This window comes from Anser brachyrhynchus, assembly GCF_964034855.1.
Source record: "Anser brachyrhynchus genome assembly, chromosome: 3".
NCBI classification, from domain to species: domain Eukaryota; kingdom Metazoa; phylum Chordata; class Aves; order Anseriformes; family Anatidae; genus Anser; species Anser brachyrhynchus.
In genome coordinates, this window is record NC_137696.1 from 34,275,209 (window position 1) to 34,302,754 (window position 27,546).

At 45.1% G+C, this 27,546-nt stretch overlaps 1 protein-coding gene and 1 long non-coding RNA gene across 14 annotated transcripts in view; one reads left to right on the top strand and one right to left on the bottom strand.

Moving 5' to 3' along the window:
- The first annotated feature begins 1,851 nt into the window (after positions 1 to 1,851).
- LOC308193491 lies at positions 1,852 to 27,141 on the top strand. The gene is made up of 2 exons (XR_013949686.1): positions 1,852 to 6,871; positions 27,105 to 27,141. It is a non-coding gene; the product is annotated as an uncharacterized lncRNA (long non-coding RNA).
- Positions 11,202 to 27,546, bottom strand: part of PLB1 (phospholipase B1) — a 103,730-nt gene continuing 87,385 nt past the window's right edge. For all 13 annotated transcript variants that reach the window (XM_080588218.1, XM_080588221.1, XM_080588223.1 and 10 more), the window contains 9 exons: positions 26,973 to 27,024; positions 25,289 to 25,369; positions 24,087 to 24,152; positions 23,443 to 23,537; positions 22,162 to 22,243; positions 20,717 to 20,821; positions 19,587 to 19,682; positions 15,994 to 16,068; positions 11,202 to 15,499 (listed from right to left, as the gene is read on the bottom strand). In XM_080588218.1, coding sequence (XP_080444344.1) covers positions 15,281 to 15,499; positions 15,994 to 16,068; positions 19,587 to 19,682; positions 20,717 to 20,821; positions 22,162 to 22,243; positions 23,443 to 23,537; positions 24,087 to 24,152; positions 25,289 to 25,369; positions 26,973 to 27,024 — 871 coding nt within the window. In that variant the 3' untranslated portion in view covers positions 11,202 to 15,280. The remainder of the gene's footprint in view (positions 15,500 to 15,993; positions 16,069 to 19,586; positions 19,683 to 20,716; positions 20,822 to 22,161; positions 22,244 to 23,442; positions 23,538 to 24,086; positions 24,153 to 25,288; positions 25,370 to 26,972; positions 27,025 to 27,546) is intronic.

A 27,546-nucleotide genomic window follows, 5' to 3' on the forward strand; every position in this document is an offset into this window, starting at 1 on the left:
CTAGCCGCGTGCTGAGAGACATCTCGACGTGCTTGTGGCACTGCTTGTGTGGTGGGACGTGTCCAGGCCTCACCTCCCCTCACGGCAGGTACTGGTAGTTGGGGTGGAAAGAAGCTGGATTTAAAGAAACGTGCTTTGCCTGTGGCACGTTTTGGCTGACACGGGCCTGGTGAGAAGGAGCAGACTACAGGTGCTGGTGGCTGACTGGTGGGATATGTTGGCCACAGCGACAAAGAAAGGCAGGAGAGATTACAAGGGAATGCCAGGCTCTGTGGAGCCAGGACCACTCACCGGTTTGACTGTTTCATGTATCCATAAGGCAATGTCAGATTTTACATTTGGTCGTTTGGAGACAAGCCTGGAACAGATAAACGTGAGAATTATTAGCTGAAGCTGTGCTGAAGCAGACATATGCTCTGGCTCTAGGAAACCTGCTCTCCTTCCTCTACCTGCATCAAGAGTAGGAGATGGCAGGCTCATCACAGCCATTTTCCGGCTCTCTGCTGGCAGAGCTGTCTTGTTCCAGGAGAATTTTTTTTCCACTGGCTAAGCCCGATGTTTTAAGGCCCACGAAGGCTTTAAAGCTGCTTACAGATGGCAAAGTGACCTTTTCAGATTGCAGACTCTGAGGCTGACTCGTGAGCTGATAGACCCTGAACAGAGAGAGCAAATTTGCTTTCATATTTCTGAAGTGTCATGTATTTGTAAGTTATAAATAATAAATGTAGCACGGTCCACAGAATATATATTCCACCTATTTGATAATACTCCACACCTGTAATAAGCTTTTTAGCTTAAAATATTTTTGATCTCAACCATTATCTGAGGCCGCGGGCCTCAGAACCACCAATGCAATGGAAGGAGAAGGGCAAATACCGTACATCATGCTCCTAAATATGAACACAAGATATGGGGCAAGCCATGGGCAAACCTGAGCGGGTCCCTGCTCTTCACATCAGAGCCCTGCCACCAACTGCCAATATTTGGGAGGAAAAAACAGTTCCCCTCTCCTCACCATTTCACTGAGCTCACATTTGCTGTGCCTCTGCTAGCGCTAAAACACTGTCACCGTAATGGCCGAGTTTGTTTGCTTTCTATCAACATGCTTATTTAATATCTTTTCTTTTACTAATGAGTCAGGCTTCTTCTATGACACAGAAGACATCCATATTGCATGAGGTGGGGGACCTAAGCATGGCTAGCAGGCTCTGTGTGTTTCAGTCGGCAAGCATGCTGTTAACAGCAATGAATAAACAAGCGAGCGAGCGGCCTGAGTGCCCAGATCCAAACCAGGAGCAAAGCACGCAAAGGTTAATTGGCAAAATGCCACAGCAGCCATTCTGCAGGGGGAATTTATGGTTTACAAGCATCCGAGTAAAAGACTGCTTTAATCACCAGATTATACTAAGTACTTGCAAATTTTAATACAGTAAACCAATATTTTTTCTACTTTAGCATTAAAAAAAACTTTTAAAATATGGAATCATCATATCATCAGATTCCTATAAAGCCCCCCCCAACCCCCAAGTAAAGCAGTAATATTATAAATAACACCAGAGACATCTCTGAGAAACAGATATGGGAGGCTGGGGGGGAACAATTCACCCCCCCACTCCCCCTTTATTTTTTCCCCTTGTGTTTTGTGTGACAGTTTGCCTGCAACCACTTGCCCCACGGTGCCTGCATAGGGTTATTTCCTCCTCTTCTTGGGAGAAAACAGGAGGGCCAGCAACACCCACACACAGTGCTCAGAGCTGCCAGGGCACGGCCCTTTTGGCTTCCACAGGCACCTCCCCTGCCCGTCACACTCTTTGGGTGACAGGTTTGCCAAAATGAGGGAGGTGGGTTCAGGGAGCCCCCACAGGGGTGGTCCCCATGCTGAGGACACAGCACACACAGAATCCCACCAGTCCTGGGGAAGCTCCTGCAGGAGCCAGGCACAGAGCCTGGCTTGAAGCCTGTTGAAAATGGTATGCTAAATATCCTATTGTGCGCTTACATGGTATTTATAGACACCATCCATCACACGGGCTCTAAATGCATTAAGTCGAGATTCGCTTAAAGACTGGTGTTCTCCTAGACTCCTAAAAAGGACTGAGAGAAATGAAATAATTGCAGCCCTCACCTCATTTCTGGGGATTCAAACAGGTCTCTGGTGCTCGGCAGGCTTGGTTTACATCCCAACTCAGCCTCAGCTGGTGGTATTTGTCAGAGAGATGACGGGAAGCACTCCCAGGCTGACCTTTTGGGCTAGTTGACATCAACCTCACCTTTGTGAATCAAGAGTCTGTGGGGTGACATCCATATGGGATTAACACGGCGTAAGACAGACTGGGCTTCAAAACCTTCGGGCCTGGCAAAGGCCAGCACAGAGCACACAGACTCAGCCCCTCCAAGCCAGCGTGAGCAAGTGACCTCCTACACCCCAGGTTAGCTCTCACCCCAGGTGGCTCTGACCGTAACTGATCACAGCTGGGCTCCCTCTGGTTGCCTTCAGCTGGAGGAAAGTCTGCAGCACGACGCAGAAAGCATATGTGAACTGCAGACCTTGTTCGAGGAGCTGCTGGCAGCGTTTTCAGTGTGGATGTGGTGGCATTACAAGGAGTGTTTGAGCAGGAGTGCAAGGGGGAATGCTTGATTTTTGGTCTCCTGAATGTAATTTATGCAGCCATAGCAGATGTCCCATAGCCTAGGAGACAGGGGCAGCAGCAGGCAGCACTGCTGTGCTAACCACTGGCGCAGAGAGCGGTAGGCACGGTGCCTCTGTGACGAGTGGATGCACTTACTGTCCTGACTTGGACTCTTAGCTCTCAAATTAATTAGTTAACCTCCCAGCCTGGCTGCTGATGTTTTTAATTGCTTTTATCAATTCATCAGTGTTGTTTGCAAAAGTATGATATTACTTGTAAGACGTTCTCGAGAGAAGCAGCATTTCACATTCTGAGTGGTACGAGAAGCACAAGTTAGGCATAAGATAGCATGACTCGTTGCAGGAATGCTGCTGCTTATTCCCTGCATAACTGACCTACAAGGGCAGAGCAATGTTAGGTACCACGCAGTCCATAGATTTGCTTATGCATGCAAAACCTCCTCTGCAAATTTCAGCAGTGCCTATACCTCTTGTGCAAGAGGGTAAGCTGTGATGCAGTTTGCTTTCTCTTCCTAACAGTAATTAGATTATTTTTTGGTGGTGTTTTGTTAACTGTGCTGCAGAAAGTCAAACCACGGGCAGCTTTCTTCCACAAAGCAATCCAATTAGTTAAGATTGTGGATGGATTAAGGTTTAATACTCCACACAGATGCCTGGCTGGAAATCATTTAGGTTAGTTAGCTCTTATTCAGAAACAAACAAACAAGAGTGGAGGATAGCACCACATGCAACCTAGGGACTGGAAGGTGGAGACCAGCAGATAATGAAAGGTCTCTCCTTTATTATCACCCTTAGAAAAGGGAGGGCCAGATGAGCCGGGACATGCGGAGAAGGACAGGTATGTAGGTCACCGTGGCATACAGAAAGGCGCGGAGCAGAGCCTGAGCAGCCACCTGCATGCAGTGCCGGATTGAAGAAGAAAGCGGGGGCACCTCCAGAAGGAGCACTGTGCATGGATCAAGGACCAGCGGGAGGCCCCAGTCCAAAGGAAAATGAAAACCCTGTGCCCAGCCTTCCTCTTCCTCTGGATGGCAGGTGGCCATCTTGGCCACTGTCAGGAGATAGCCGAGGAAAAGATCTTTGAGAAAGAATTCCTAGGATTGTGCAGGGTCAAAAATGGGGAGGGCAAACAGGTGCAGGGGGTATGCAGACAGCTGCATGTACAGCACGGGGGATTTCTTCTCCTTGGTCCCACTCGTCCTTGTGTTCTTTTGTCTAGAAAAAAGTCAGAGAAGGGAGAAGGGAAGAAAGACTTCTCTCCTAGGGCATAAAACACAAATGAGGCAGACAGCAGCGTGGTTGCAAAGCTTCAGACATTCATTGCTGGGAACGGGTTAGGAGAGATCTGAATCCAGCTTCGGCAGGGTGAGTCAGCAGCCAGGCTGCAGCCCCAGCTGAATAGCTTCTGTAGCTCTTGGAAATAAAGGTTGCCAGCACATAAATGCCAATCAAGTGGGCACGGCAGACTTAGACATGATCGCATGAGATCATCCCGGAGGATCAGCTACTCGTCAGGAGCCAGGGAGGGCCAGAAGCGCCGACAGTCACTTCTCCACTGCTTTCTAGTGAACGCTGCTCAGAGCCACGTGGCTTCAGAGGGCACCACAGTTGTCACCTACCAGGCAGTTCCCTTGATTATACGGTGCCGTAGAGCGGTAATAGACGGCTATTTCCCTGCTCCGTGAGGTGGGTATTTCAGGACACAGCATTTTAAATAACTGTTTATACATTAACATCTCGCTGCAATGGAATCATCAAGTGTTTCTGAGGTTACGTCGTGCCACAGGAGCACAGACCAGGACGCAGAGCTCCCTGACCTCCGGCCTGGGTACCACAGGGTGCCACAAACCCCGCCGAAGAGCCAAGGGCTCAGCACGGCAAGGGAGCTGCTTTGGCTGCTAGCAACACGCGTTTTGGCAACCTTTAAATAGCTCGAATATGGCGGGAGAACCACAATGCTGTGAGCATCTCAATTGCAGCAGGTCTTCTGTCCTCATCAGAGCAACATCACTGTACCGGGTACTCTGCCGCCGCCAGGTCTGAGCAACGTGCTACCTGCTTACCAGGAATACCTGCCGCCGCTGGGGCTGACAGAAGGATAAGCCCGCTCCTGCACAAATTGTGAGTTTGAAACGTGCACTGCAGTATTCGTTTCACGCTGGAATGAAATCTGAATGTTACAAGTCTTCAAAAAATAATTGATTAGGATTGATCATTATGCAGTTGGTTTTTGTTTGTCTGTTTAAATCTGCCTCGTGAGTTTTTGTGTTGCTATAAAACCAAACATTTTTCATGGAAAAAAGAAATGCCTCATTCCAAAACGTCCCCCAGATTTTAACCAGGACACTTCACCACCATCCAAAATGTGAATTTCTGTGGGCCTGTGTTTTTGCTGGCCTGCAGTGGCTGTAACTGGTTATTGTTTTTCTGTCCAGTTCTAATCAGTATAGGAATACCCAAAAAGACCGCGATGAAAAACTATATCACGCTTCTGTATCATCAAAAATGTATTTATAACAACCAAAGATTGCAGTCACTAAATGTAGTTTATTTAAACCCAGGAGCTAATATGAGATAGCAGCAAAAGGCTGGTGTGCGGTAGCTGAGCCTATGCTAGAAAAACTGCAGGAAGAGCCAGGCCATCACGTATTTTCTTTTCTGGTGAGCAGCAGACCATATCAAAAATATGAGATTAGGAGCAGGCCGGTCATTTTAACTAACTTTGTACTTAAAAAATGGCTCGCAAGCAGCAGGCTTAGAGAGACCAGGAAAACAAAATCGGGTTCTATTATCAGCAAGTCAAATTGTGAAATGACATCAGGAACATTGCGAAGATTATATCGTGGATTTCACAACATTTGGTGCTGTTGTATACAACTCTGTAATTACATGAAAATTGCTACTTTCATTTAAAAGTAAAAAATGTCTCCAGCCTTGAAAGTTTAAAAAAACATTAACCGAGCACTCGAAATCCAAAAAGCAAACAGGGAAAAAGCACATCAAACTAACTATTAAAAAACAAAACTACTCAGGATTTTCCAGCAGATAGCTCATGATGTGTGGTGGTCTGAGTTCAGCTGATAGCTGCTGGCTGCTCAACTGGAAAAAAATTTGGCTTTCTTGAGGGAGAGGCAACTAAGAGGGAGTATCTGTTTTTATAAGATAAGAGAGTAAAGTATAATGGCCATGTGGCTGGTAGGAAGGAATATTTCTAGTTTTCATGTGTTTTTGGTGTGAGAGATGGAGCTGGGAGGAAGACTAGGAGGGGATTCTTGCTAAATCTTTAATGACAACCTTTTCACTCACTCCCTATCTCTCTGTGTTTCTTACACATCACCCCAGAAGTCTGCAAATACCTGGGAAATGCACCATTAACTGGAATACGTATGTGCACGTATAAGTGTGTGTGCATGTGTTTTAAATGCCCGCGAGCTTTTTAGCCACCTAAGCCCTCATAAGAAGCAAGAGCCGCACCGTGCAGGAGCGATGGAGTAAGAATGCAGCCGCCACAAATCCCTCTCTAATCCTGCTTTAATTACACGGGCGAGCGGGGCCCTGGTGCTGAGGCAGCTCCGCGCTGCCCCGTGCTCCGACAGGCATAAAGGAAGCAACAGCACCTGATGGCGCAGGGCTGTGCTGTACCGAGGGTGAAGGCAAGGCTATAATTAGGAAACCACTTTGTTGTGAGGCAGGCGGTCTAATGAAAGCAGCTGATGGGACCAGCTGACTGCATTTACATTGACAATAGCCTGCTAGCATCATGAGTTTCTGTCATCTCCCCCCCTCCCAGCACATTTCTGAACGTTTGGAGTGAAGTAATCTCCCCGCACCGTAAAGACTGAAGTCTGTCTTTAAATTGCTCCACCGAGATCCATCCTAACTCGCGCAGCACAACGGCCACGGTGCCGGGGGCAGATCTCACCTCTGGCGCACCCACAGCAAACAGCCAAGGAAGGGCGGGTGCACCGCATCGTACCCTGGCTTCACACGCGCTCCCTCGCAACGTCAGGGAAACACCGAAAACGCAGCTCCACGGCAGGAGGTGCAGAAGGGCAGGCTCGGCTAAATCCTAGCAGAAGGTTGGGCAACAACACAGGGAGGCACTTACACACACACGGAGCGCTTCATCGCGGAGCTCAGGGTGCTTTTGTGAGCTCCAGTGAATTAATCGCTGCTCTGACTCTCGTGAGAAGGGTCAACATCTGCTGTCCCTCACGTCAGGTACCCTACACATTTTTTTCAAAGGATTTTGCACAGTTTGGCTTTGAGAAGCTAGTAACTCTCTTGTGTATGGTGATTGCTCTCTTGCTTTTCAGCTTAGCCTCTAGTGCCTGGGAAATACGTACAGAAAGCAGCTTGCCCTTTTGCTGCCCTTGATGTGCCCAGTCTGAGCCTACGGGGTTTTGGATCTCCAGGGCTCTCTCTAGGTCTAGCAGCTTGTAAAAGCATTACAAATTTACTACCCTTTTTAACCAGCAAAGAACATAAATCTTCCTTGCCATAAATGCTGATGTTCATGCAGGGAGAAATTCAAAGTGAGGCTGCAGAGAGAGAGAGAAACATTCCCCATGCGATGATTAAAGTGCCAGTTCACGAAAGCTGACGTCAGCGCATGCTTTCAGGGCAGCAGAGCACTTTGCATTTATCCTCTCCTTGTTTGTGCTCTATCTGGATGGGCTCCAGTGGAAAAAAAAAAAGAGAGAGAGAGAAAAGGAGAAGCTAATGCCTTTCTAATACGTTTCTGGATTCCCTCAGTTTCATGCAGGGAGCAGGCTCTGAAGCACCTCACTTTTGCTTGACCCATTCAGAGAGATAAAAGAAACCAAAGGCAGCTGGTGCTAGCGGCCAGACTAAATTATAATCAGATTTTTGGAGCCAGGAGTCAGTCGGTGCAGCTCGAAGGATGACCGAAGGAGAACACGTTGGTAAATAACATAATCTTAGGATTCGATAATTTGCAGAGGCAACCCTGTTTCCCATCAAGCAGATCCATTCCAGCTCCCAATTGCTTTCATATAAAGTCATGGTGGTTCAAAGACAAAAAGCTTGAGTTAGCTACAGGTTTCTGCTAAAAATGGTCAGACAGGAGGATGAGAGCAAGCACAAGAGCAGCTCCCCAACTCTGGGCTGCTGTTTGCAGGTTAGAGGATGGGCAGGGTTGGTGCCAGGCTCCCTATTAATGCAGATCGCCCTTCCTGGGGAGGGAGCAGCAGCTTGGTGAAGGTGTGAGCTGGGGGCATGCTGGGGGAGATGCCAGCTGCGTGGGGGCAGCCTTCAGTAGAAAAAACACTTGTTTTTTTCCTTTAATTCTGAGCTGTGGGAGTCGGTGGGAAAGGCTTGCCCGGTCAGTCAGGTCACACAGCCGCTGCAGCTGCTGCAGAGTGGTGCCAACGTGGCGTGGTCTCTTACTGAAGACACCTAAGGATAATTTGGCTGTAGAGCTACATGCTGGCACTGTCGAGCTGCACTGATGACAACCGCACACAACACAATGGCAGTCTCAGCCTGTGGTCACTCTCATAGCTGGCACAGTTACTGGTACAAACAGAGCCCGTTGATCGCTACAGGAGTTAGCTCTGCAGGTAGGCTGCCTCTCGAGCACTTACGTAGCAAGTCTGGACGTTCTGCAATTGTTCAGAAGAAAGAACTTTTCTTTCTCCCTGGACATGCCGACAGTTTAGAGTTAGTTCCTGTTTCAACAATCGAGATGGTAATATTATAAAAAAAAAAAAAAAAGAAAAAAAAAAGAAAAAAAGATTCCAAATCCGTAATATTTTTCAACTATAAACTTTCAGCTTAAAACCTGAAAAAAAGGCAGACAGACATCCTGCACTTCCGAAAATCCTGAAGCTAAATACTCTTTTAAATAGCTAAATAACCTTTGAAATAACACTCTAAAAAGGAAAATTTCACTTTAGGTCAACTTTTTCACCATCATTTCTCTTCCACCAAGTAAAAAAATGGCAGACGAACTGACTAACAATGCAAGAAAAAAACCATCCATTTCAGCTACATCATTTCTTCCCAAGAGGATTTTTTTCTCCAAGAAAAATTCTGTCCCAAAGGACATACTTTCACCGTGTAGACAGAGCTAAGCTCAGATCCCTGGAAGTCCTCACCCTTCCTATTCTAAGCAACACATAAGGAACCCTCCAAAGCCGGGCAAGCAGAGGGTGCAACCTGCAGCCTCGCATCGCGCAGGCAGGAGGAGGAACCCGGCGAGCTAATTGCTGGGCGTGGGTCTTGCAAGTGGGAGCACGACAGGAGAGCAGCGCATTTCTCCCTGCTCTCCACTCCCCACCCTGCGCTGATCACGGGCTGGGCCCCCGCCAAAGCGCGCTGCAAGGTGCCCAGCACGGCACGGGGGCGTCGGGGCAGACCTGGTTCTCGGTGACCTGCGTGCCACGGAGCTTGCGGCTCCTCGCCGCCCATACAGACTGCCGATGTTTTGCTGTGTTTGCACTCGGCGGGGAACACCAGGCATAAAACTGGCACAGCAACTAGTCGGCTGTGTTAGTGATTGAGTGATAAGTTGTGTAGTGGTTACACAACCAGGCTGTGTCTGTGGAGCCAGGACTTCTGGCTTTAATTTCCTGCTCGGTCACTGACTCATCGCGTAGCCCAGGGCACATCACTTCACCTCTCTGCACATAAATTTCGTCATCTTTAGTAGGGGGGTAATAAGACTATCTCACAGGAATGTTAGGACACACAAATTACCCTCATAAATATTTGTAAAACACTTTAAACCATGTTTCAACAAAGGCATTGAATATTTAGTTGTGGGATAAGTAACAGTCAGGGGAATGTCCTAATTGCCAGGCTGGTTTATTTACCTACCGTGCACCACAGATTTCTGACAGCTGTACCAAAAGGATGTCTCAGGTAGGGGAAAAAGGGTGAAGAGGCTGTTTGACAAGTGCAGCAGGAGCGGCAGCAGCAAAAGGTCAGCTCATGCCACAAAACAAGTGCGTGACAGAGAGATGTTATGTCAAGGGCCGAGAGGCATTTGCGTCATTTTCAGCCCAGATTCACAAAAAGCTAATGTAGGTGACTTTTAAAGGGATGGAATACAGACGTCTCATCCTGCTAAGCATGGTCCAACAAAAGCTCACATGATTTCTCCAGAAGCTGCCGTCAACTCTGTTCTCGGATTCGCAAAGCATTGAGATACCTGAAGCTCTGCGTCTGCACATTCCCAGGGGTGTTATCTTGTTGCCTACCGCAAGCACCGTGCTGTCTGACCTCCCCCTGAGGCTGTCTGGGATTCACAGCCGAGGTGTGTCCGTACCCCGGATCCCCAGAGGATCCGGGAGGGCTACTCAGGGTCATTACATGAGTCACGTAATTGCACTGTTGTGCCATTGCACATTAAGGAGCTGCTGCACTCCAGGCCCCAGAGGCTGTATGTGCGTACAGGTAAGCTGTCTGGGGGTCCCCACATCTGCACTGAACTTGGTGACTGCTGATGAAAGGTGAAGGCTAAGCAGAGCTGGCCGTAGAAATTTGCAAGGTGCATCCCTGATTTCTGTTGTCTGATCTATCCAGCTGCATCCTCCCCAGTCATTTCTAACTCCTGTGTTTTACTTGGATCCAAAAGCTGCTTCGGAGGATACCCACGGGCAACCCAGCAAGTAAATCCCTGGCGTGTGGAGAGCTGCTGAGCTGGCCAGTTCCTACGACTTTCAGAGAAGGCACTGACTGCAAGCACGAGCTGGTATAAGAGCACCAAAAGTACTTTGTCTCGTTCACCCACTGCAAAGACATTGCACTTTTTTTCTGAAATGGCCAAGGCCCAGCCTCCCTGCTGCTGTTGAACTGAACCACTGCTGCGCAGCCCCGGCTCGGTAGGTGGGGGATTATCTCCTATTGCAGCCTAAGCCCATTGGGGCCCTCAGGTGGTGCTTCCAGTCACTTAACCAACACAAATGGTAGCAAAAGGGTTTTTCTTCATGGCTAGTTTTTTAACACTAAAAGGAATTTTAAAGAATCTGTCATGGCTACAGTTCAGACCATCTGAAAGTAAAGGCTACTTTCCTTCTTCGCATCCATAACCACTTTACAGCAGTGAGGTGGCTCTGTTAGATGTTCAGAAGTGGCTGGTTTCTCCAATTGAAATAACTCACCCTGGGGTCAACCCAGCTATCAACAGCAGAAATCCTCTACTGCCTCTCACTGAACCACGTCCACGGAGCACTGCTAGTCCAAAGGGACTATTAAATCCTTCTTGTAAGGAAGCAGAAAGCCTGGGGAGAGCAAAGGACCCTACCACTGAAACATGTTCATTGATCCCATACTCTGTCCGACAGAGGACATGGGCACATTTTCATACCTGACTTCTGTAAGTTCTGTAATTAGGAAAAAAAAAAAAAAAAAAAACACAAAGTTCATGAATGAAATTTTCTCAGTAAAATCCACATAACTTATTCTAGTTATGACTGCATTATGACTGACAGTTACAGAGGTCACGGGAATGGAAAGATGTAAGGCAGCTTCTTCCAGCCTCTAGCCAGCAGGTAGTCCCAACCATTTCTTAAATAAGCTGTCCTACGTTTCACTGGATTAACTTTCTAAAGTAGCTCAAGCCACAGTCTTTCTGTCTTTTCTTTTGGGTGATCGTTCTCTCAGATGGTCAAAAACAGAACAAACTCTGCTTTGTGCTGGGATGTTCATCAACAGCAGCTAAAGTTTTCTGCACCTGTCAGGCACGTGCTGACAGTATTGCGTTTCAAAATGCATGAGAAAATCGCTGCACTCAGAAAGGAATTCAACAGGTGAAAGATGGCATAACATCTAGTGTCCAAGAAAGCTAAGTGATGGAAGGGCCAGTTGCTGGCAGCTAAATGGAAGATACTCAGCATGTGCTACATTTAAACATACCAGCTTCCTTCCCCTCCTCCACCACTCTCTTTTTTGGATACAGACTACTGCTGCTGGAAATAATTCTCAGGTCCCTGGATGTGCAAACTGTGTACTCAGGATAGAAATAGTTTAAACGTGAGTGATCTCAGGAGCATCCTTCCCTGTGATGGTCAAAGACCCCAGAAACATATTCCATTTAAGTAACTTGTGAACCACCTTTTGGACAGTCTTTTATCTTGCTGTTCCCAAAATCTCAGATACATTCCTTTCAAAATGGCTAAAAAAGGAGCAAGCATTGCAAACCTGTGGTCCCCCAAGAGCAAATTCTTTAAATAGCTCATGGAAAATGAATAACCTGATTGCGGAGCTGTAAAAATCCAGGGCTTTTCCATGCCTGAGTGGTGAGATTACCAAAGCCCCTCTCTCGGGGAGGGGCAGGGAGGGGAGGTCTAGTGGGTGTAGTTGTTTGAACTCAACATTTTAGATAAATTCCCATCAAAGTAACAAAAATCTTGACCAGGTGTCCCCACATATTACAGATTAATCAGCTGTTAAAATGATATCATTTGTAATCTGAATCTCTTCTCCCCTATCTCACCATCCAGAAACTGGTGAGATGTTTTTCTGAATTTTCCATCCCTTCCCTTAGTTATTGAGCATCTAAACTGGACTTTGGGGGCAAAATCACACTAGGTGAAACTCTTCTGTACCATCTGATCCTACAAAGCAAAATGCAGATGCTGTACCATGACAAGAGGGAGGTCCCTCAGCAGCAAAAAAAAGAGGCCAGAACTTCAATTCAGCTGCTGCCTAAGCTGTAGACAAACTGTCAACACTTATTAGGCTCTGTCACTTCTCTGCTTGAGGGGTGGATCAGTTTTACAAGGACAGGCACAGCACTTACCCCCGGCTGCCCCTCACAACCACCTGAGCTGGGCAGCGCAGCCTGTAGCCACAGCAGTTGCGTGGACAGTGACTGCTCGCTGGTTTCAGAAGACATTAGGAAGCCACTTTACACGGAAGAGGTGCTTTTCAGCAGCAGGTGAGATCGACATTGTCCAGAGTGAAATCCTGGACTAAACCACCTTCCGTTTCATGCATTTTTCCATACCGACTTGAAGTTCCTCCTATGCCTCTCCTCCTTGGTGCATCAGTAAGCAGTCCGGCCTACCCAGCAGTCCGGTGAGGGAAAATACCACAGGGCAACTGAAACCAAGGGCATGCTATCAAGGAAAAGAGGGAAAAATGGACAACGGACAGACAGGGTACACAGATTACATTCTGATTTAACGCTACACTGAATGCAGTCGGACTAAGATCCAGACCCAATAATTTGTCGTTCATTCCAGCTTAATGTTACCTCTGCTTAATGAGCACAGAGGGAATGCTTGGCATCAATATTTTCAAGGAAACAGTTTTGCTTGTAAAATAGCTGCAAACTGCATGATTCTTGATCTTTTTTTTTGTTTGTTTGTTTTTAAACATCAGTGCAGTTCAGCACATACTTCAGTTTACATGAGAAAGGTACCAGAAGATATTTCAATAGACTAAGTAAGGAGCCACCAGTTCCTGCTCCACCTCCTATGGCTCCTGCTGGGGTAGTGTAGTAGAGCTCTATTGCACCCAGAGAAACTTTGGAGAAAAGTCTCCTGCTGCAGAAGCATCACAAAGCCAATAAGTATTATTTCCACCAGCATCCTTCAAAATGCTGGAGAGGTTAGAGCCATCTATTTCCCTCACTACCCAACTGGTGCACATCTGATGTTTTGGCGTTCAGAAGCTCAGAGCAAAATTCAGCCTCCTAGACTGAATGGAAAGGGGCTCCCTAGTTTTTCTAGCAGGGAACACCAGCATGAAACACAAAAAACAGATTTGCATCCATCTCCAGGCAGGAAGAAGCTGATGTGAGGCACCACGCAGTATGTTGTAGCTCTTACTCGTGTTCTAGGACTCCCATTCCACTTCATGCATGCACACATCGTTTAGAAAGGTATATCAGCACTGAATTGCTCTTTTCAGCTTCCTTCAACATACCTAGCACTGATGAAAGGTTCTGCAGAGGATGTTTGTTTTACAACGTGTCTGAGGTAAGGATGCCATGGAATGGACAGGAAGATAGTAGCTGTCATCTGCTGCATTACAGTTTCAAGGTTGCATTTGCTTCCAATTATTGAACCAAATAACTACCAGCAGTTGGGATATCAGGTAGATGGTTAATGATGCACACTGATGACAGGCACGGGAAGAGCAGCAGAGATGGGCTGTTTGAGTTTATACTTGAGCTGCACTGAAACAAGATGCAGGTGCTTTTGTTTTGCATTCCAAATATATCCTTGTTTGGGGCTGCATATAGAGCTTCCAAACTCAGACACACCTGTGGATAGGATTTATGTAAACAACAGTCCTACCAGTAACAGTCCAACCTTTGAGAGCAGATCAAAGAAGGGACGAGTAGAGCTACAGCTCTTGAAACCTGACTATACCATTTGTATTTTACCCACCTCTTTTTATCCCTGCAAGAACAGTGAGTGAAATGGAAAAGGGAGGACTCTGAACACTTTCTATGTGTGCATAGTGAGCAGGTTTAGGAATCCCAGAACATTTTTTCCCCTGAACAATTTAATTTTCAGCTCATTTGCATTTATGGACTGGAAACATTGATGCCTCACAAAAAAATCACACCATTACAAACTACACTTTGGCTTCAATAAAATCAAAATTAAAAGTATTTGACATATGAAATAAAGGTTTTGAAAAACAAGAATACAGGGCGTCTATGTAGTATCATCCATGCTAGCAGGTTAGAAATTGACCTGCAAGTATAACACAAAGAATGTCTAAATACCAGGGAAGTTCTCCTCTGAACTCCTGATCAGAAGTTTGAAAAAAACTTTGCAAATTCTTCCTTGGAGAACAACTAGGGAGACTCCAGTCTGGGAGATCTGAACATACCGCAGGTCCCATGAGTGCCAGGCTAGGTTACCAGTATGTACCTCATTTTTTGTTTAGATCCCCTACTCCGCTGCTAGTGAAGAAATTACTTCCTCACAGGAAGAGCCATTCTGGACCGGCTGCCATACAGCTACGGGGCAGGACATGGGACTAAGCAATTTAGCCCTGCAGAAGTGATGTGCATGGCCCAACTCCACATCCAATCTCAGACAGACAGTGGCTTGCGTCCAAGGCAGTGGACAGGGTGCCCAGCACTGCACCATAGATGCTACATGGATGTTCTGGGTTGCTCAGAAGTTGCTTGACGATGTTTCCATGGCATGGTACTTTCCTGTGTAGAATGAACTTAGCTCCTTCAACTCAACAGTCTTGCTTGAATCTAATATGCAAAAATGCTGTTTCTTCTTTATTGCACTTACTTTGGTATTAGGGAACACCAGGTTACAATCATGGACTTGAATCTAACATTTTATATACAGAGTTTTATAAGAAAAAAAGGGCAGATGTGCAAATAAGGTGCCAAAGTACATGAACAAGTTTTCTTGCTTCATGAAAGCAATTGTCAGCCTATGTAATATTCATGAAACCAAGAACTGCATCCCGGAATGAAAAAGCTTTAACACTTTGAATGGCATTGCCCACTTCACTGACCTGCAGAAGCTAGTCCTACAGTGCATTTCTGATCAATATTATTGGGCCCCTAAATCCCTTGGCTAACCAAGCTCGATTAATGTCCAACCATTTTTTTTATTCTCCTGTTCTCTGTGTCACACCAGAGAGCAGCCTCAGCAGAACCAGATGTTTGTTCCACTTGCTTTACAGAGATGTTGTTTTCATGTTCTTTTCTGTTTCGGTCTGTCGTCGGTGTCTCGTGGTTCTTCTTGACACAGCCCAGATGAGTGCAGAACCCACCAGGACTCCAGCTACCGCTGCCACAATGACAGCCCAGTAGGGCACCAAAGGTTCAGTTTTCTCTGAGTTGAGAGCTGAATTCCTGAATTCACTGTTTCTCATCGTGGAAAGAAAGGGTTTCTCCTACAAAGGGAGATCAAAGGTTTTACTGACCACAGCCGCTTGGCAGGCAGCATTCAGACAATATACCATCACCCCTCCCAGAGATGCAAACTGTCAGTCTCTAGACAGACTATCAACTGTTTCTGCCTTCTGTCTTAGCTCAAACTATTTCCTGCCCTACTGCCTGAAAGTTCCTAGAAGAAAAAAAAGGAGAAGCCAGTCCAGAAAGAGCAGTGATGGCATCATCTCCAAATCTGTTTGCTGCAGGCAACCAAATAGAAGTATGTAGACTCATTAAAACTGGCTTAAAGTAGAGGCTTTCCACTGCAGTAAGGATAATTCTTTTGCATTAAATCCTCAGTATAATTTCCTATGTTTAACAAAACAGGAGCGTATTTTTGCTATTTAAAACCTTCACAAAGATATTCTTAAAAAAAAAAAAAGTTATCCATAAGAAGAAAGAAGAAAAATAAAAGTGGACAAAGGAGAGTATTGGCCTCTTGGACTTTACTTACTGGGTTTGGACACTTCAGTTTTGATCTGTCATAGGTAAAGTTGTTGTAAGTCTGCTTTTCACCAACTGGCTCCATCTGAGGAAGGGAAAAGCAATAGTAAACAATGAGTTTTTTTCTCCTCAGATTCCTGACTTGGGTGGCTACAACTTTTCTTCCAATCTTTAGGTTCTTGCGTCAATGAAGAAGTGTGGGGGAAGGTGCATAACAGGAAAGCTTCCAAACATTTTAACATTCATGAACTAAAGACACCGAGAATCTGATGTACTGTCTGCAGAAAAACTCCCTCAGGAAGCAAGGAACAGGAGAAGCCTTTCCTCTTTCTGCACTAAGTGTAGGAGAAAATAACCTACTAGCACATACTCTGCTAGAACAAAATGGTTCACTATACACCCAGGTCTGCCACATACATCTCAAATGACAGTATAAACCACAAAAAAACAATCACATGACAGAATTTAGTCACGTTACTAAGCACAGTACTGAAAGAAAGATGCTTAGGTGTCATGGTGGTGGAAGCAGCTTCAAAAGTGATGCAGAGTTACAGAAACAGGATGAGACAGTACCAACCTTTGCAGCCTTCACTCAGACAAATAATTCCCTGGGAGTTTTAGCTAAGGCTAAGTTCACAAGATTGCAAGAAGTGAATTAAACAGAGCCTTTTGTATCAGCAGTTGTCAGCAAAGCTGCATTAACCGAACATAGGCTCACTTTGAGTCCATTTCAAATGCAAAGTAAAATATGTCCAGGCTAATGGCACAACATCTGTGGTTGGCAAGGACTCCACATGCCATCCGTTACCATAGTTAAGCTAACAAGTAGAAGCTTGATCAGTCACGTTAACTGAAGTGTTTACAACTGTGTATGGACATGCTTGAAGTAATGACTTGAGGACTGGCCCATAGAGGACTGCAGAATTGTCATCCAGCAGTTCTGGGAATACAGTGCAGAGGGCTGCTGTTGCTTCTGCTGCTCCATATATACACATCTACTGTTCTCAAGTGATTGAAGTGTCAGCTGTATGCTGGAGAGAAACAACACCCCGACAAACCCAACACAATGTGGAGAAAAATTCTAACTAATAAGATTCCCATATGGAAACACTGGGAATACTTCCTCTCTCTAGTCTGGTAATACAAAATAGAAATAGAGACTGAAAAAATCAAAGGAAAGAGATGAACCAATGCAAGATGCAGGGTCTGGTGCCTTACGTATTAAAAATATGACCAGAGAAGGGAAGAAAGCTAGGAAGTACAGGGAAGATGAGAAAAAAACCAGAGTGCCAGGTTTTGCTGATTGCCATGGGGTCCTGCTGGACTCATGAGTCCTAATCATTTGCCCTGCCTGCTAGTTAATGTCGTGGAGACTGAATTTGGTAGCTTTATTTCGCCTCAAAGGGAACAACTCAAATTCCGATGTGATTATTTGTAAGATACGTGGTTCATTTCCTGTAGTGTTCTGTCTGACTGCTTATTTGTCGGTAATTGTAACGCTGCCCATGGCAGACCCCTTGGTAAAGAGTCTGGCATAGAGCAGGCAAAGGATGATATGATGCAAAATTCTGCAGTCAGCTTTTTTTTTTTCCCCCCACTTCAACTCTGTGATCTGTACCTCAGGAGCAGCATTAGCTTCTGAGGTCTGAGGATGACAGCACCCTCAAGCCCATGAGCGTACAGAACAATTTCTTGAAGAAACACATGGCTCTTCTATAAGGGCATATAGCAAACGTGGAGGCTTAACACAAGCTAAACATGCTGTCTGTGTGCTCTTCTCCTGGGCCAGGGGACCGATGAGGTGGATTTGCAACCAAAGGGGACCTGTTAAGACTACAGCATTTTCTGACTTCAGAGAGCAGGAGCACGCTTTGCCTTGCATGAAGCTGGAAGGGCAGAGATCACCAGGGTGAGGGAGAAGCTTCCCAAGCCATCCTCACCCCTGCGTACCCACGCAGCGGCCAGGCACAGTCTGGCCCTTTGTGTGTACTGACAAGAATCCATGTCATTTGGCCATAAGCCTACTGCTTGCTGAGCTTTTCAGGGAACAGAAAAACAATACAGCCTCACAGTAAGCTTGCACAACCTCTCTGTACATGGACAACGAATGAAAAGCCGGGATGTGTTATAAGAACTAGATTTAACTAGGAAATAGTCCAATCAACACGTATCGACATTGCTCTGTGGATTGAATAGTTGTACTTTGCATTAGTAAGAAGCCAATCTCCACTACCCAGTAGAAAGCTGTGTCAATATTCTTATGTGCGTAGGAAATGAGTGACAGCTGGACAGAATAAAACTCCAGTGGCTTAGAAAAAGGACTGATCGTGATTCAGGAATGAGTAATGGCTGACAGGAACACCGCGTGGCAACAAACCCACTTTAAGGCTACCATATGCCCAGGTACTGCCTCTTTCTTCTTGGACTTGCAGCCATGCACAATTTGGATGTTGTTTACATTTGCCAGGGGTTTCTGGGCCATTGTTAGCCCTGCTAAAGCTATGAAGCCTACCAGGCTGCCATCAGCTGGAGTACCAGACAGTGAAGCCTGACATAGAAAAACAGGCAGATTGGCGGAGTGTGTACAAATCTATTATTCAGCACAAGTGCATGCACTGTTTTCTATAATCCTGGACCTACAACTCATATGCTGTACTGGGCAACTGCATAGATTTCTGCCCTGGATTTCCCAGCCCTTGTGCTGAAGTTCATTCTGGAATATGCTGTAAGTTTCTTATCTTGCTCAAACTTTTAAGTAAATTGAAAATAAATTCTCCTCCATTTATGCCTGTTTCTTGCACAAACCAGGATACAGCACTTCTGCTTGCACAGTGTGTTTGGGAAGTGTTGTTCATGAGACAAGAGGAGGAAATGTCCCTGTGGCATGGAAATGCCATAGTCTTCCTTCCACTATGGGAAAAAACATAGTTCCAAAAGTGACTGTTACCGTGGAGTTATCAAGTCCAGCATATGCCTCTTACACACTGTGCCAGCACTACTCAAAAGTTACCATTTCCCCTAAAACTGCAGAAGGAATGTGACTGCAAGTAAAGGAATCATAGGTATGATTTCAGTCCTCCATTAGTTTCAGTGACTCTGCTAGAACTGCCTCAGATATTAGAGTGGGTGGTACAACATGTCCACACTATTAATGGCAGCAAAAATTCAATCACTTGTTTGTTTTCATAATAAATCTAACAGACTTCACTGAAGAAAGGCAAGCTCATTCAACAGACATTTTCAGGAAGCTGCAGGACTGCATGTTTAACTGGGCTGATTTTTGCTTTAGTGCATATTAATTACAAAATCAGAAGGGAATTTTTCTCCAGAGTACGCTGAAGCTCTTCTCAAGGTTTCTCATTTTGAATGAGCAACAGCTTATACAGGTTGGTTTTTTTTTCTTTTTCTTTTTTTTTCAACAAAATTGCTTTGGGTTGTGTTCCCAAGCAATGCAGACTGAGAAGGGTCTCAAGTTCAGTAGTCCTCCTCTTGTTAGCAAGAAACAAAATTGATATGCTCACTGTTTTGTTTTGGACACTTTTCTCGAACTTTTGTTGGGACTCCTTCCCTAAACACATGGGGATCTACTTTGTAGCCACTTACCATGTTATTCCAGAGAGCCATAGCCATCTCAGCATAGCCTTTTTCACTGAAATGAAAGCAGTCTGCAGCAAAGAAGCTCAGATCTGGCTTGCCATCCTGCAATAAAAGCAAAATACATTTTTAAGCTCACTTTAAGCTTTGAGACCTGACAATATCTAAAAGCGTATCCGAAAAGTGCACTGGACTTGCCATACTCCTTTACAATTTTGTTATCTTCCTAAAGGCAATATGCTCATGTTTTGACAATGCAGATGAAGTTCGGTGCTCCTAACTGTGGGCAGATTTCCACATCTTGAGATCTTTTGTGTAATGCATCCTGCTCAATTTCACACTGCAATTTCCATAACAAATCTAGACTTGTCATTAAACCAATATTCACAGCTCTTATGTGGACCCTGCCATTGAGCAATGCTCCACACTGAACAGAATTATTTAAAAAAAAAAAAAAGGATTGTTTATTTTTGCTTGTTAAACTTCCACAGTTCAGACATAGGCTTAAAATCTTTCAGGTGTTGAAACTTGTGCTGAATTTCAGGAAACATCAAAAACTGTGGGTTTATCCAGCTGAGGCAAATGTCTGTCTTAGGGAAGATCTGCCTTATCACTGTCAAAATGATAACCATCCTTTGGACTTGAAGGCTGGCAGAACAAAATAGGGATGATATGACAAAGTAAGTATTATGTAAAACTGAATAGTTTTGACCAGGATTCATGCTGAGAATTTGTCCTTTACTACACAGAATATGCAGTGCTAGAGCTGGAGAAAAGAAGGGAGAATCAGCCTTTGACTTCAAAGGCTGCTTGCTTTTTCCAGCGTTGGGTGAGCTGGGCATACAACATACTTCCCCATGTGCTGGTTTCCATGTGAAGGTAATCTGAACATATACAATAACCTAAATTGGAAGAAAATTGTGGTGAAGGCCAACTAAGCCTTCCAACAGTGGAAGCAAAAGGGGACATGCAATTCAGATGAAGCTAGAGGGTGCCTACATGTTGTGTGGCCACTGCAAATATTTGTGTGCTGCTAGACTGTGCAAAGGAAATAAAAACAGTCCTTGCCTTATGGATCTTACTGACTTAGAAATCAAGACACTGGTCCTTGCATGATGGAAAAGAAAAATGGGACTCACCCTATCCAGGGGCAACAAGGTGTTTCGGAAAAATGGCTGCACAACAACTGCAAAGTCCTCACGCTGTTCGTACCGACCACTGTTGACCAGCTGTAAGGCTTCAGCCTATATGGAGTTGCAAAGTTAGAAACAGAAAAGTAACTCGCAAGGCTCATCTACCATTTATCAGCTATCATAAAAACATGCGTATCGCACTTCTTTCAATGTAGGTAAGCATAGCTCATTAGTACAAATCCAGCTGAATAGTATTAAGCAGTCCAGAGATTGGCAAAGAAAATAATTTGGAAGAGATTTTCACTAGCAAAATGCAAAGAAACAAGGATAATTTGAAATGTAAAGTTGCTTAATGGGGGGCAAAAAATGTATTTCATACCTCACTTATTGAAATCAGTGCTTCACAAGCACAAGAAGATTAAAGTTTACAGAGAATTAGAAAAAGGAGTATGACCAAAATTTTTAGAAGTGAAGGATGAGTTCAGAATGCCAACTTGAGACATTCAAAGCATGCTTAATTTTCCAGAAAGGTGTGCTTGAAATAAAATAATGCATAAGCATTGAAAATCACCTTTTACTTTTGAAAACTATGGGCACAGACATTCATATAGATAATAAAAACATATTATTATTACTTTCCAGCTTATGGTTATACACTCTAAGGCTCCTGGTCATGTCTCAGAACAGTCCTAGCCCCATTCCCTTAGCTAAGGAAAACATCCCCCTGGATAAGTTTATACAAATGTTTTCCAGTATGGACCCTTTGAGCATGGTGAAATTAATCAGACAACATCCACTGCCAGAGACAGAATGGAGGACTGGAGAACATACTGTGAGCTGACAGAGCAATCCTTGTATTCACAGGAATAATGATAGAAAAATCTTCTGCTCCAATGTCTACTTATAGCCTTTGTTAAATCTGAGTGAATCTTAAGCCCTGAGGCTATGAAAAGTTACTCTCAGATAGCAAGCTGACCCATGGTAAGCTATCTGTGTACTAACTCTCAGCGCATGCCAAAAGAAAGGAATATCAGGTTAGTTTAGTTCATTTTCTCTGCTAAGAGTTACGACAACAGAGCTGACGCAAGGTAATTTGTCATCCTTGCAGTGGCATGTTAATTCATGTGAGCTGTTCAATGGATTCATAACAGACACGTATCAACAAAAGAGCCGTCATCAGTAACTCCTTTTCAGCTGTCCAAACAGCAACTGGAAAACAAAACCAGTTTCAATCTGCTGCCATCTCAGAACTGAGCTCAAATCACAAGGCAGGAAAGACTTGCACTGCTGCTAGCCAGCTAGCAGGCTAGGGTTTTAATTAAACTGTAGCTGAGCAGTTTCCAAGTCACCCCTCTCAGTTCTGAGGACATGTGAGAGAGGAAGAGGAGTGAAAGAAGAGATATAAAAAGAGACACAATATAATATGACCAGTTACAGAATCAAGGCGTTACCTGAAAATCTCTGTTAACTCTCTTAATTTCTTGTAGTTCAGAAGAGTTTTCCTTGGGGTTTAAGAAACATGGGCAAATATTCCTTCAATGAAAGAAATACTAAAATTAAAAGCCAACCCAGAGCAGGCTATGCAGTGTTTCAGCAATGTGTCTGTTCAAGAAGCTCAGAAAAACTGCTCAAAGTTTATATGCAGAGAGAGATCCTCCTTGTCGACTTACGGAAGGACAGATACTTCAGGAAAAAAAAGTCCTTATTGACGTCATTTTCAGGGAACACTTGTCACAGACAGTAAGAGCTGCAATACTCACAACTCTTAAAAGTCAGACAAATGCACTTATTATGTCACACATTAGCAGCATATCGTGTTTTCCAATGAAAAAACACAACACTACATAGTGACATACAGCAGAATTTCAGAAATCTGGGGGTTTAAAGGTAGAAAAGATAAATTGTTCATGTGATCTGACTCCTCAAACTACTTTGTTTCATTCTGTTACCCCTAGACCAAGAGGTAATAACTTATAATTCAGTGAAATACATCCTCTAAGAAGGTGCCTAGAATTAATATGAAAACATCAAGCAAGACAGTCAATTCACTAATTTCCCCTCTAGTGTGTTCTAGCAGTTTGTCATCTCTATTATTAAAAATCCGTGCCTTACTTCATTTGAATTCAGTAGGCATCAGCTTCCAACCACTGGTCTGTTATACCTTACTCTGCTAGACTAAACAGCCTTTTTACGTCCATGCTGACTCCTCTGAAGGCGCTGCTAATTTCTAAATCTATTCCCTCAGTCGTCTTTGAGATTTTGGTCTCCTCCATTTGGTGGGAAAAGGATCTCCTGGTCATGCATTGTGCACTCTGCAGCCCAACCTGCACCACAGGTGATGCAGCACTGAATGCAAAGAGAGACGTCAGGGATGTCAGCCTGAGCTGCGGAGCAGTGAACAGCTAGGTGAAAATGGCTTTGAAGTTCAGTACTATGGCAATTGTATAGTGATTTATGCCATGATATGCTGCCTTAGAGCTAAGAAAAGTGATGACTGACTGCAGTCTACAGGTGCATGCCTTTTAGCTGAAGTATTGGAAGAAGTAATAGAAAGTCAATGTGAACGGTGTTATTCATCTAATGGCAGCAATAAAAGTGGCTCAGAAAGCTCAACGTGGCTATCTTACTGTAGCAGCAGTTTAGACTGATCAGAAAAGAAAAAAAAAAACACCAAAAACCACCCCCAAAAAATCCAAGCACTTTAAAGGTGAAGACCTGTTCTGCTCACTTACATTCCTGTCAGAGCGCACTCTGAAGAGCTTGCTGCGATCTGACGCAGTCCAGAAATCTCTAGTATCTCCACCATGTTGACAAAGACTCTTGGAAGCTGCAGGGATTATAATAAACAGACATACCGAGTCAGAGAACATGATACCACTACAAAGCGAGAACGAAGTGCCATCCGCAGGTCAGTGAGTCAGTGCAAACTCCACTGGCTGCAACCAATGGCATGTGCAAGGGTAACATATAAAGGGAGGGGGAAGGAGATGTATAGTGGATGTCAGCCAAAAAATCCCTGGCAGCTAGCACGAGCTAGCTGAAATGCTGCTTCACTCCCTGGGGCATTTTCATTTTCTCTAGGGTAAATGAAACTTTGCACAGTTGGTTTAGCCATCAGAACTGGCAGTAAGGCTGTGATATGTTCGGTCCATGGCAAAAACACCATGCAACACATTTTTCCTAAAACTGCAGCCCACTGTCGCAGGGTATTGTCTAACACAAGTTGTTAGATTGCTCCTCAGTGCTGCATTGTGACTCCAGCTATTTGGAAGATAACCTCGTATGAAACAGGATCACTGCAAGTCTGTCAGAGCTGAGGAAAAACACCAGGGTGCTTGCCAGGAACATAGCTTGCTAGGGTATCTTAAAAGCTTACCTCATCATAGAAAACATCCAGAGCGTCTTGAAGGTGCTTTACATAGTTATGCACTGAATAGGTTTCCTGTATAATTAAAAAATAAATAAATAAAATTGGATCAGTCTTCTTTCAGTAATTAAGAAGTTTAACTGTTTTATCTGAAAAACTGAGTCCACAGACTGTCTATTAGCAAGGTGTCCCATGAGAAGATATACCAACTCAATGCTCCTTTCTCCTTCTGATGGCAGATATATTTTTGGATCAAGAGGTTTATTGCCACATGCACAGAGGTTGGCAGTGCTTCTATTTCCATGGCACTAATGTATTCACTTAATCTCTGCAGAAAATCCAGAGGTATAGAATAATTCTGGACAGAGTCTTTCCCTGATTAATGACTCCATAAGCAACATCTTCAGATTTCACGTTGTCTTTTATTGGACCCAGACCACATTATGAACAGAGCAATACATTTCTTGGTTTGTTTGGTTTGCTTTTTTTGTTGTTGCTGCTTTGTTTTTGTTTTGGTTTTTTAAACTGCCAGTCTGGGGAAACTGATATGGAGGCAGCCAGACCCCACAAAACCCAGTGGCGAAACAACTTTGTGAGTATAATTATAGAGGTGCAGCCATGGGGGCCAAAGAATGCCTGCAGCAGTCTCTAAAGGAAACTGACCATAACTGAGAGAATGACCCCCAGTTATCTCGATGAGCTGGGGCCCAGGCCCTCATAGTCTGTGTTACAGGAACCTTTTCAGAGGGGATGGCTGCCGGCAGCTAGGTAAGACATCTTTTTCACTATAAACTGATGTTATTTCATTTGGTGTCATTCTGAAGTGAGAAACAGGCATCCCCAGTAATTATTACATGGAGACGCTTCCCAGAATAAAGCTTCACTTGTGTCCCCCTAACAACACACCAAAGACACCACACTGTCTTGATTACTTTGTCCAGCTGAGCTGGAAGAGCTCTTCAGTTTATATCTTTGTTCAATACGGAGCAGATTGATGGTTCTTAAATAATGCATTACTCTGGAGCTACAGCGCCCCAAAATTAAAAGCTGTGCACTTCTTGCTGATACAATACAGATGAAAGGAACAGTAGTCCTAAGTGCTTTTTAAACAAAGAGGAGCTTTGGCTCATGGAGGGAGAGAAAGGTTAAATTTCCAGGGCTGGTCACCTGCCAAGTGCCCAAACAAGCATGCCTGCTTCAGAGATACAAACCTTATCAAAGCAGTATTGACACAGGTCATTGCCTCCAACGAGGACAGTGATCAGCTTCCAGTCCTCCTTGAAGTTAATTTTCTAGTGGCACATAAAATAAACAGATTTCAGTTTCCATCGCTTAGGCATGTAGAGGTAACATTTACAGATGCAAATACAGAGGGTACAGAGAGCCCAGCAGAACAGCAGAAAAGGCATGCTGAGTTAAGACAGCAGCAGAAAAGCGTCTGTCTGGGGTTACGTGTGAGTTATTTGCTAGCCTAGCTGCAAGTCACCTTGGCTTCTGTAAGGGTATCCCCTTCGGCAGACAAGGACTGTCAGGGTGGCTGAGCACAGGACGTGCGTCTGTGGCAGCAAGCGTGCTGAAATAGATGCCAGCCTCGGGTCAGGGACAGGCAGGGGACATTTGCCAGGCGCAGCCAAGTGCTGTGGGCAGCGCGGGGACGAAGGGTCGCGGATGCTGGAGTGACCGACGCGAGCTGGGGAACAGGAGCTGCTGGGGATCCCTGCCAGCTGGGCAAGCGTTGCCCCTGTAGCCAGGAGGGGAGCGGGGTGCCCCAGGGAACAGAGCAGATTAAAATAGAAGAGTCCAGGAGGCCGGTGACTTCACTGAGCTCATATAAGGGCAGCTGCAGCATCCACGTCACCACAGGCTAACAATAGGCGCTGCTGAGAGCTGGATCTCATCAAAACATTTTGTAGCTTTCAGTACAAAGAAAGGAATCAAAGGCACCTATTTTTAGAGCGGTGCATTTACATAACAAACATCTGTGAAAGGATCCCACAAATAGAGGAAGGGCCTGGGAATCACCCATAGGTCTGAATTCTCCTCCTTCACCAACACCGCTCAGAAAGCTTTTCACCAAGAGGCAAAGTGTGGCAGGGACTTTTCCCCCTTCCTTTTAAAGATGTGTAAAAAGCAGTGAATAAAACAAAGACCTAGAGCCATGTACTATTTTACTGAAGAGCCATGCCAGCTCCCTTCACTCTGCCAAACAATTGGTAACTGACAGTGGGGCTAGCATGCAGCATCCATCAGGAGTGCTGGCACACAGAGACACATGCTTTAACAAATCCTGCTTATGCAGTACCTTCCTTTCCCATTCAGCCCGAGCCAAGGAGCACCAGGCACTCCAATTCCCTTACAGGGAATACTCTGGAGCAACAAATCACACCCAGTCAGACACTCAGACAGATTCAGCCCACACTTGGAGCAGGATAGCTTCAGCTTTCTCCCACATTTCCCCCCCTAAACCTCAAACTAGAGCACCTGCTACTCTGTTAAAAGTGAGCTGCCTTTTTGGTGAGCACCCCTTGCAGCCCTCAGCAGAGCAGCAACAGCAGGTTGTTCCCCAACACTAGACCCCCGGCCAGTTCCCCAAAAACCTTGTGACATGGCAGGGATTCAGCCCATCCAGAGGGTTAGTCTCTGCCCTGTGTGTTTGCACACTACCTGTGCGGATTTGCATAGGTAAATGTTAATCTCCTAATAGTAATGACTAGTCCCTGGCACATGTATCTTGGAAAACACACCAGAGATGAGGACACTGATTTTTCTTTCATCCGTAAAGCACTCATCACTGTTCAAATGTCCCATCAATTAGTCATCCCCCAGAGACCACAGGAGCACTGAGGGGCAGCCCAAACATCCAACCATGATGTTTCTAAGGAGCAGTTCACTTACCGAGCTGCTTCTCATTAGCTCCACTAACTCACGTGCTTGGGCTGACATATTGCTGTAGAGAGAGGACAGAAGCATTTTTGGTGCATGCTCTGAAAGCACATCATCATTTTGCTCTCCCACTCCTCATTTCAGGGACCTTTAGGAGCAGCAGAAATCAGTACAGAGAAAGTGATGCTTCAGATGGAAGAGCAAGCAGAAGGACCAAGAGCAGCAGCAGCGGCACAAATAATCTGATCCAAAAAGGCTTCAGTGAGGATGGCTGCCAAGTGGCGGGCAACTGGGATGTATTCTACCCATCTCAGAGCTCACTTAAATGCATCTTGTTTGGAGAAAAACATTAATGCCCACATGTACAGAGACATTTAGCTGCATAACTCCTTTTCTAGTTGTGGGGGGGAGTTTTGTGCTTACACAGGGGCTGGGCACCCAACCAGCTTTCCTGACCTGGCCTTCAGTTCCTACAGCTTGTCACAATGCTGGAAGATATTGCTTACACTGCGGAATTGCTGGGCTGGAGATTCCCAGCTCAGCTGTAGGCAGGATGCAACACCCACAGAGCAAAGCACAAGCCATG